The sequence below is a fragment of the Carcharodon carcharias genome, chromosome 13, assembly GCF_017639515.1.
Source record: "Carcharodon carcharias isolate sCarCar2 chromosome 13, sCarCar2.pri, whole genome shotgun sequence".
NCBI classification, from domain to species: domain Eukaryota; kingdom Metazoa; phylum Chordata; class Chondrichthyes; order Lamniformes; family Lamnidae; genus Carcharodon; species Carcharodon carcharias.
In genome coordinates this window covers 139,458,626-139,469,848 of record NC_054479.1, presented here as the reverse complement: position 1 = coordinate 139,469,848, position 11,223 = coordinate 139,458,626, and the positions used below count along the sequence as shown (strand labels likewise).

The following is an 11,223-nucleotide window of genomic DNA, read 5'->3' as shown; positions in this document are numbered from 1 at the left end:
AAATGACTGCAGTCCATGTGGTGTAGGTACACCCACAGTGCTGTTAGGAAGGGGGTTCCAGGATTTTGACCCAGCGACAGTGAAGGTATGGCGATATATTTTCAGGATGGTGAGTTACTTGGAGAGGACTTCCAGGTGGGGGTGTTCCCATGTGCCTGCTGTCCTTGTCCTTATAGGTCGGAGTGCTTGTGGGTTTGGAAAGTGCTGTCTAAGGAGCCTTGGTGAATTCCTGCAGCGCATGTTATAAATGGTACACACTGCTGCTACTGTGTGTCGGTGGTGGAGGGAGTGAATGTTTGTGGATGTAGCGCCAATCAAACAGGCTGCTTTGTCCTGGATGGCGTCAAGCTTCTTGAGTGTTGTGGGAATTGCACTCATCCAGGCAGGTGGGGAGTATTCCATCACACTCCTGACTTGTGCCTTGTAGATGGTGGACAGGCTTTGGGGAGTCAGGAGGTGAGTTACTCATCGCACGATTCTTAGCATCTGACCTGCTGTTGTAGCCACAGTATTTATATGACTAGTCCAGTTCAGTTTCTGGTCAATAGTAACCCCCAGGATGTTGATAGTGGGGGATTCAGTGATGGTAATGCCATTGAACATGCGACGGTTCGATTCTCTCTTGTTGGAGATGGTCATTGCCTGAGATACGTCTGGCACGAATGTTACTTGTCAGCCCAAGCCTGAACGTTGTCCAGGTCTTGCTGCATTTGGACATGGACTGCTTCAGTATCTGAGGAGTTGCGAATGGTGCTGAACATTGTGCAATCATCAGCGAACATCCCCACGTCTGACCTTATGATGGAAGGTCATTGATGAAGCACAGCTGAAGATGGTTGGGCCTAGGACACTACCCTGAGGAACTCCTGCAGTGATATCCTGGGATGGCTGACCTCCAACAACCACAACCATCTTCCTTTGTGCTTGGTATGACTCCAATCAGCAGGGAGTTTTCCCCCCGATTCCCATTGACTCCAGTGTTGCTAGGGCTCCTTGATGTCACACTTGGTCAAATGCTGCCTTGATGTCAAGGGCAGTCACTCTCACCTCACCTCAGGAGTTCCGTTCTTTTGTCCAAGTTTGAACCAAGGCTGTAATGAGGTCAAGAGCTGAGTGGCCCTAGCGGAACCCAAACTCGACATCAGTGAGCAGGTTATTGCTAAATAAGCCATCCCGTCAGGGCAATTGAATCGTTCTTAATGAGGGAGCCGTGCACTACCTTCTCTCTGCTTAGCCTAAGGCCCCTGAGATCAGTTGCTGCACATCCATCACTGCACCAGCTGAAATTGGCTCATTTATCATAAACCAAGGATCAAATCTATGACCCTATATTCTATATTGTTTTTGACTCTGGATCCCACATTGGGAAAGTATCTTTCATAGATGTAACCATCAGGAGATCCTCCTGAATACAGCTATAGCTGTTTTTTACACTATTCAGTTTAGTTTGCTACTGTTTTCATTCAGTAATCCTGAATAAAATGACATTAATTACGTAGAGACAAAAGTAAAAATCGGAGGATGCTGGAAATACTCAGCAGGCAGGCAGCATGCGCCGAGAGAGTAACAGAGCTAATCTTTAAAGTTGATAACCTTTTGTCAGATCTCGAGGTTCCTACATGGGAAGTGCCCTCAAGCAGCTAAAGCATTATTTCCTCCATTTAAATATTGCATGTAATCCATTTCATAACTTCATTGTCAGTCTGGACACAGTTGGTTGTGTTCTCACCTCTGAGTCAGAAGCTTATGGGTTCAAGTCCCATTCCAGACTCTTGAGCACAAGGATTTTCAAGCTGAGACTCCAGTGCTTTACTGAGGGAATGCTGTACTCTTGGAGGTATCGCGTTTTGGATGAGACATTAAACCTGCTCCTGGGTGCCCATAGAAGTTCCCATGACACTATTTTGAAGAAGAGCAGGGAGTTACCCTGGTGTCCTGGCCAACATTTATTCCTTTAACTAACATAACACAAAACAATTATCTGGCCATTATCACATTGCTGTTTGTGGGAGCTTGCTGTGTGAAAATTGGCTGCTGCGTTTCCTACATGACAACAGCGACTACGATTCAAAAGTACTTCACTGACTGCAAAACACAGATGCTGGTGGCCCTGAAAAGGTGCTGTAAAAATGTAAGCCTTTAAAGGTACATACAAGTCTATGTACTGATGCCTTGGAAGATCATTAAGGATAACGTATTAGCCTCCTATAGCATAGATGCATTTTCTTTACTTACGTCTCCAAATGCATCAGTAAGGCATGGTCATTTACTTTCATCAACATATTCTGCACAGTAAGAAAAAATGAATTTTATTACAATATTAATGGTATGAAGTTAAGGTCTGTGCTTTGGATAATTTATGGTGAGTATATTGGTTGGGTATTCCAATAGCTCTCCGGTTTGACAAGATTCACACTCCTGGTCACTATCTGCTGAGCCCTCGTTGGACTGTCTGTATATTGACATGGGTGAGAACTGGATCAGGCTTCGTGCAAAACCTGTTGAGACTTGGGCGGGGAAAAAAATGAACCGTTTGGCAAGCTATATGCTGAGGAATTGCAACATCAAGGAAACGTACCCTGGCAAGTGTCACTGCCTTTGGGAAAGTAAGGGCAGTAACTGGAGAATAAAGAGAATGAAGCCTCATTGATGTGCAAGGGCAACAGCCACTTGGCTAGTGAGATTACCCATCTTATTAGATTGTCTGTTTGTTACATGGTAACATCCTTCACACACTAGGAACTCTTTCACCTCGTTTGGCTCCAGGGAATTGCATTTTTTTTTTGTCTGACATTATTAAGACTGTCATGTGACCCCCAGGACTCCGCTGCTGCAGCTGCCTTTACAAAGCTTACAGGCCTGTGCTGTGCCTTGGCTTTTGCTTATCTGTACCTATGTCTTATTGTTTTGTATTCATGGTTTAAATTGAAATCATACATCAGATTAATAATTTTTGTTTCGTTTAGCACTTTCACATGTAAGTTTCCCCCCCTCACCACTCTTATCCTGTGGAAGCTTAAAATTCAAGAGCTTTTCTGATTTTTTTTTTCTCTTCATACTTTAGTCATTTGACTTTTCTACAGCACTTTCAGGTGTTGCATTTCCAATGCGCCTTGGTTGCCAGCATTGAAAATCACAAAAGGTTCGGTCTGAAACCACTACATTCAAGGAAAAACAGTGGTCGGACCTGGGACTGCCTGCTCTGTGAACGCCATGAGCCATCAGTAGCCAACTGCAGAAAATCTTTTTAGGGAGAAGTTCATTATTACTACGAAATGTTTGTCCACTGTTGTCCATTCTGCACACTTAGAATAATATCCACCTCCAGCTCTTCCATACTTCCACTCTCACTAGAGACACCTTACACCCAATACTTCTCCTCTCGTGCTGATGTGATCACCTCTGTTGGACCCAAGGGTCCCATTTTTGGCCCTTTTTAATGTATGTGCCTCTCCTCAGCTTTTACATGCCCTTCAGAAGAGACATTTAGTCAAATAAAAACAGAAAATGCTGGAAAATCTCCGCAGTTTTGACAGCATCTTTGGAAAGCAAAACAGGGTTAATGTTTCGAGTCCGTATGACTCTGCAGAAATGTTAACCCTGTTTTGCTTTCCACAGATGCTGTCAGACCTGCGGGGTTTTTCTAGCATTTTCTATTTTTATTTTAGATTCACAGTATTTTGCTTTTATTAAATGAAGTCAATGTCTGCCTCTTCTGGTGGCCTGGGGGGATGCTAAAGACGCCAGATGACAGTGTTCAAAACAGAGTTATTCCGGTGTCCTGGCCAACATTCTGCCATCGACTAGCACCACCAAAAACAGATTAACTTGGCATAGAGGGTCATAGAGTTTTACAGCATGGAAAGAGACCCTTCGGCCCATTGTGCCTGCGCCGATCATCAAGCCCCTGTCTACTTCAATCCCATTTTCTAGCACTTGGCCTGTAGCATTGTATGCTATGGCGTTTCAAGTGTTCATCCAAATGCTACTAAATTGTTCTGAGGGTTCCTGTCTTTACCACCTACTCAGGCAGTGAGTTCCAGATATACCCCACCCTCTGGGTGAAAAGAAAAACCTCAAATGTCTTCCTAAACCTCCTGCCCCTTACCTTAAATCTATGCCACCTTGTCATAGACATCTCACCAAGGGGCAATGTTTCTTCCTATCCATGCCCCGCATAATTTTGTGCACCTCAATCAGGGGCCACCTCAGCCCTAAGGAAAACAACCCCAGCCTATCTAGTGTCTCTTCATAGCTGGAACACTCCAGCCCAGGCAACATCCTGGTTCTGCTCTCTCCTCTCCAGTGCAATCACATTCTTCCTTGTCGTTAGGTTATTCATTGTCATTCTTGTTGAATATTTGGTTCTAGACTATAGCTTGCGGGGATAAGTGATAACATTCGCCTCCCCCCTCCCCAATCTCTAACTCCTGACCTCGGCACCTGTGACTTTGAGCTCAAAACCCCCTCTTTAAGACTCCTGTGCTTCCATCGGTTGCTCAAACCTCTCCTCTTGTTTTAAAAAAAAAATCGCCCTCGCATTACTGAGCGAAGAAACATTGTTATGCTAATTCAAGCGGTTGCCTATGGCATTTATACCCACAACACCTCTTCTCTTCCCTCCCCTACACAGTTTGTGCCCCTTGATATAAGGCGGGACGGCAGGGGTTAAAACTTTCTCAGCAGGCACTTCCGAGGTTGCCGTTTGACATCATTCTTTATTGGAGTAAAGTACGTCTGAGAAATTGAATAAATGTGGTTGCCTGTAAGTGCTGGATAACTGCTACCTCCTTTCTCAGTCCGTGAAGAGATCACTCGGAGGGCAGAACAAGTCCTTTAGGGAGCTCACTACTATTCTTTCTTGTCTCTGATCAGTCGAAATCTTGGTGATTTAAGATGCCTTTAGGAGTTGGTAAGTTTCATTATCTCAAATCATTGATTTCCGCACGTTACGTTTTGGGGCGAGGTTGAGAGAGGAGCGGGGTCTCAGAAGGAGAAACCAGTTGGTACTTTGTGATAAATAATTTCTGCAAAACAACGGGGAGACTTATTGAGGGGGTGGGGGGGGGGTGTGGGTGGTGGTGGTGGGAAACGATTGTTCCGATCCATTGACAGGCGATTTCATGCTCAAAGCAAGCAGACCCAGCCTCGAAGGGTCGGGTTTTAATTGCTTTCATCTGTTTAATTTTATTTATGTAAACACTCAATTTAAGTAATAAGGCATTAGGGACCTCCAGCTGGCTGAGAGATTCTTACTGCCCCCAGCCCAAGGAGCAGCCGCACTTTTGACATGGCCATCCAGTTGCTTGGCCAGGAAATTTGCTTGAAACTGGTTGAACGGCCCATGTGCAAGGTGTGTTAAAATAACTTTTTGACATCTGCCCGTTTTTGCGATAGATATAATATCATACAGAGCCCGCCTTCGAGAGGCAATTCAGCGCCCTGTGCTGTTTGACATGGAGAAGGTAAATGTCGTGTCATTGTGATGGAAGAACCAGCCATCAAGTCTTGGTCCTTCATTTAAATACATGACTTTATATATATATATATAAAAAAAATTGCGTCACAGGATGTATGTAGACTTTACTGGTAAGACCAACATTTATTGCCCATTCCTAAATGCCCTTGGGACAACATGCTGGGTTTTTTTTTAGGCAGTTAAAAGAGTCAGCCACGTTTCTGTGGGTCTGGAGTCACATATGGAGCAGACCGGATAAGGACGGCAGATTTCTTTCCCTAAAGGGAAACAGATTGGATTTTATGACACCATTACCGATGCTAGCTTTTTATTCCAGATTTATTTAATTAATTGAATTTAACTTCTCCAGCTGCTATGGTGAGATTTGAATTCATGTCTCTGGATCATAAGTACAGACCTCTGGTATCCAGTATCAAAACCATTGCGCATTCCACTCTGCCCTCTTTACTAAATTGCTTCATCGTTTGAGTATTGCTGGAAAAAAAGAGACATCCATGCAAAGTTTATTTGAAGGATTTATCAAGACAGATGCACTAATTTTTTAAAATCTATTTGTTCATGGGATGTGGGCATCACTGGCTAGGCCAGCATTTATTGCCCATCCCTAATCACCCTTGTTCAAAGGGGCATTGAAGAGTCAACCACATTGCTGTGGATCTGGAGTCACATGTAGGCCAGACCAGGTAAGGATGACAGATTTTCTTCCCCAGATGGGTTTTTACAGCATTTGTTTTGAGATCTATAGATTGTTAATTCCAGATTTTTATTGGATTCAAATTCTACCATCTGCCTTGGTGGGATTTGAACCCAGTTCCCCAGAACATTACCTTGGGTCTCTGGATTACCAGGCCAGTGATAATACCACCATGCCAAAGGGAGCAATAATTTATACTGCATGAGAAAAGGATGCTGATTGGTTGGCAAGTCAGCTCTGATTAGTCATTGCCACGGAGAATGTACCAGGGGGCTATTGTCCCTCATGCTTCTGCTTAATTCAAAAAAGGCACAATGCCTGGACATGACCTGTTTACCTGCAGAGTACAGGGCCCCTGCATATGAATATATGTAGCTCCTAGCAAGTGTAAGTGAGCCACATTGCGAACCTGACTGATAATCCTAAACTGGTTAAGAGTGTAATTCTTAGCACACTTGGGATCATTATTTTGTTGGCTTGGATTAATTAGGTAGCTGCATGGCCCAGTGTGTGCTCCTGGTATGTACTGACCAGGCTAGATGCTCTATTTGTGTGGGGTTAACTGATCTCAGCAGGTTGGGAGTAGAAGTGTTACAATTTGGCTCAAGCGAGGGAGGTTTAAAAAAACAAATCAGCCATGGTTCCTCCTCCTGTTCACTTTCCACTGCCCTGCTTCTGGAAACTGCATGTGTGTTAGCCCTGGGGTAATGGCAGGCTTGGGCTCACCCTGTGATGCTCCCCATCAGGGCCCACTGATGCTCAATTGCTGGGCTTGTATCTGAAGGGTAGTCATTATGGAAAGTTACTGACATTATTTGGGGTACATGGAACTGTGCCAGGAAAAGAAACAGGTCATAATGGCATTGATGGTAAACAATTCATATGCCTGTGAAGTAGATACTTGTCAGCTCCTATCATCATATATAAGTAGCATCATCCATGTCATAGCGTATTTCTAAACTCGTTGACCTGAACAGATCTAAGAGCCACAATATGGGTCCACCTCTTGTTTTACCATTATTGGTAGCCAGCAATTATCCTTGATTTTTGTCTGCATGAGAAAAACTGAAAAAAAAAGACTTGCATTTATATAGCACCTTTCACAACCATAACCCAAAGTGCTTTACAGTCAATGAAGTACTTTTGAAGTGTGGCATCTAATTTGCACACAGCAAGCTCTCTCAAGCAGCAGAGTGATAATGACCAGATAATTTTTTTTGCATCTTTGATTGAGGGATAAATATTATCCAGGAAACTAGGGCTAACTTCCCCCATTCCACTGTGAAATAGTGCCACCCAAGAGGGCAGGCAAGGCCTTGGTTTAAAGAATCATGCAAAAGATGGCATCTCTGACAGTACAACCACCCCTCAGCAATCCACTGGGGTGCCAGACAAATTTCTAAGCTCAAATCCTGGATTGGGACTCACACTCATGACATCTAGAGGCGACTGTTCCCAACCGAGCCACAGCTGGTACACTGGATGCAATAACTAGCCCTGTACATCCATCATGTTTTCCTGTTGTTATTTAAGCCTGTTCTCAGTATCTGCTGCAGACATCCAACAACATATGATCAAGGGAATTTAAAAGGTATAAAAATAGCCCCCTTATTACACACAATGCACCTGTTAATTGATATTTTGTTAGAAAATGGCAAGCAAAATACCTGGCCTTGAATAAACAGAATAATCTCTTCTTTACTCCAACTGCTTTAATTTTCTTCTCCTCTTCCATTTTCTGTGTTCAGTACTCTCACTCATTATTATTCTTCTCTGCAATTTCTGCCTTGAGTTTGCCATTCAGCTGCACTATGACCTGCTTTAATTTTAAGCAAATTTAACCTCAGTCAAGCATGAACGTGGTGCTCGTCTGGGCTATTTATATGCAGATGTCTATAGGGACTAGTTTAGGCTTCTCCCTTGTTCACATGGTATGCTTGAAGGGTTTTGACAAATTTTGGTTGCGGCTAGTTGATATTTTAAATCAAAAGTATGACATTCTAATGTACCTATTGAGGCATTGTATAGGATATAATTAATTGAAATAAATATAATTCTTGTATAGTTTTATACTAAATATAATTATTTTTCCCTTGGTTTTCTTAAGAAAATAGTTTTTGAATAGAGTAAGTTAATGCCCCATTCCTAGGCTCTTGTCAGTCCTAATCTTCTCCACGCTGCTGGGAGATAAAGTTATTCTGAGCCAGTTCATCTTTTCTGTTTTAGCCCCATTATCTTGTGCAACCCAGACTCAAGCTTCCTTCTCTAGTTGGTTGGAATGGGTTGGGGTGGGGTGGGGGGGGTGGCGGGGTGGTGGGGGTTGTGGGAGTTGGGGGGGGTGGGGTGGGGGGGGGGTGGGCCTCTGCTTGTGCATTCTGCCTCTCGGGCACAGGTTTACCACTTGTTCTGTGCTCTGCCTGTTGGGGATAAATCTTGACCTCTCTGTCCTCCTGCACTCCAGACTTCCCTCCCTAATTCACTGCCTCACTTCTCACGCTACCATCTCTGATTATTCCTTTGGATCTCTGCCTGCCAACCGCCCCCGGCCATCTACTTGGACTCCACCTTTTTGGAGTTCTGTTATTATCCACGAGCAGCACTATAGATGCACAAATTGTCAGTGCTGGTGTGGGGAGGAGCTTGTGCTCTGTTTGCAGCTGCAAGGCTGAGATTGGGAATCTACCTGGTAGAGTGTGGCATTGCCCCTCAATCCACCACTGTGCGAAACTACCCACTCAGCGCCACGTATTAAGCTGGGTGTTTTATTTGCAACCTTGAAGCAATTGTTTAACAGTGCGAATTATTATCCTATAAAACATTTCTGGACACAGGAATTTCCAGAAATAGATCGCAAATATTTATTTCTCAGTCGGTTTTCAGTGATGATCTTCTGACCATTAATCTTTCACTGTGAAAATTACTGCCTCTTAAATGGTATCTACTTTGACAATTGCTGGAGGCACAAAAATAGACTGAGGACTGAACACTGTTTAAAAAAAAGTGAGAAACCGTAGTGTGATTTTAAAGCTGCAATGTAATACAGTGAATATAAACTACACGAGTGTCTCTCCAGTGATTTATAAAATTGCCTGATTCCCCCAATTATGATTGCCTCCCACTCAAGACTCCCATTCACAGATATGCTATTTGTATATAGGAGCAAATTCCCTTGGAATAGGGTGCGAGAGAAACCAAAGCTGGTATTTATTTTACTGGTCCATAATACAGCTCATCTTTATGACCTACAACATCATTAATAACCTTTGTGTTATAAAATGGAAGATGTTTCTGTAGCACCTCTTGCTGCATTGAAGTGGAGATCCTTGAAGCGTTTGGGTATTTGAGAGACACAATGCCAATGTAACTGATGGCAGCTTTATTCTCTCATGTTTTGCCCAGTTATTGAAACCAATTACAGTGCATTCTGCCATCATCTTGACGTAAAAGTTTCTTAGAAAAGGTGTGGCATGAATGGCACATGAATCTAGAAAGAATGGCATGGGTTTGACAAAAAAAATGTTTGCGAACTTCTGTTCCATGTCACATGAAGATCTAGGAAGGATGGGAGGGTACAGAGAGGGTACAGAAATGATTTTTCAAAATTCTTTCATGGGAAGGCCAATATCTGTCACTTATCCCCAGTTATTTTTTCATTTGTTCATGGGATGTGGGCATTGCTGGCGAGGCCAGCATTTATTGCCCATCCCTAATTGCCCTCGTTCAGAGGGCATTTTTTTTTTTAAGAATCAACCACATTGCTGAGGGTCTGGAGTCACATGTAGCCAAGACCAGGTGAGGACAGCAGATTCCCTTCCCTAAAGGACATTAGTGAATCAGATGGGCTTTAATGACAATTGACAGTGGTTGCATGGTCATCATCCCTTGAGAAGGTGGCAGTGAGCTGCCTTCTTGAACCGCTGCAGTCCATGTGGTGTAGGTATACCCACAGTGCTCTTAGGGAGGGAGTTCCAGGATTTTGACCCAGAGACGATGAAGAAACAGCGATATATTTCCAAGTCAGGATGTTGTGTGGCTTGGGCGAAAACTTGCAGGAGGTGCCCTTGTTCTTCTAGGTGGTAAAGGTCTTGCGTTTGGAAAGGGCTGTCAAAGGAGCGTTGGTGAGTTGCTGCAGTGCACCTCGTATGTAGTACACGCTATGCCACTGTGCACTGGTGGTGGAGGGAGTGAATGTTTAAGATGGTGGATGGGGTGCCAATCAAGTGGACGAAATGGTGTCAAGCCTCTTTGTTGTTGGAGCTGCACTCATCCAGGCCAGCGTAGAGTTTTCCATCACAACAATTCACTCATACAGAGAGCCAAGGCTGACAAGATGGGCCAAATGGCCTCCTTCTGCACTGTAATGTTTCTGTGAGTGTGATCGCACTCCTGACTTGTGCCTAGAGATATTGGGCAGGCTTTGGGGAGTCAGGAGGTAAGTTACTTGCCTCAGAAATCAGGAGGTGAGTTACTCTCCTTGGAATAATGTTGCCTGGACTGGAGGATTTTAGATATGAGGGAAGATTAGATAGGCTAGAGTTGTTCTTTTTAGAAGGAAGGAGATTAAGGGAAGACCTAATTGAAGTGCATTAAAATTATGAGGGGATTGGATGGAATGGATAGGAAAGGCTTATTCCCCTTGGTTGCGTGGTCCATAACCAGGGAACACAGATTTAGGGGTAAGAAATCAGAGCTTTGAAGGGATTCAAAGGAAAATGTTTTATTCAGAGGATGATGGGGGCCAGGAACTCACTGCCTGAAAGGCTGATAGAGGCAGAAACCCTCGTAGCATTTAAAAGCTACTTGGGCATGCACTTTAAGTGCTCTAACCCACAAGGCTACAGACCAAGAGCTGGAAAGTGGGATGAGGTTGGATGTTTCCTTGTCTGACAACATGGATACGAAGGGTCGAATGGCCTCTTTCCGAGCTGTAAATTTTTATGATCCTGTTCTATGAAGCTAATTTTGAATATCGGGTGACCACCGGCTACTAGAAAAGAAGCATCACAACAGCTGAAGGATTATAGAATAATTCTTCTGGTCTTGGTATTTG

General features: G+C 43.8%; 1 protein-coding gene across 1 annotated transcript in view; it reads left to right on the top strand.

Moving 5' to 3' along the window:
• The first annotated feature begins 4,735 nt into the window (after positions 1-4,735).
• pfkfb3 (6-phosphofructo-2-kinase/fructose-2,6-biphosphatase 3) overlaps positions 4,736-11,223 on the top strand; it is a 105,679-nt gene continuing 99,191 nt past the window's right edge. Inside the window, exon 1 of the mRNA XM_041202281.1 lies at positions 4,736-4,912. Coding sequence (XP_041058215.1) covers positions 4,897-4,912 — 16 coding nt within the window. The 5' untranslated portion in view covers positions 4,736-4,896. The remainder of the gene's footprint in view (positions 4,913-11,223) is intronic.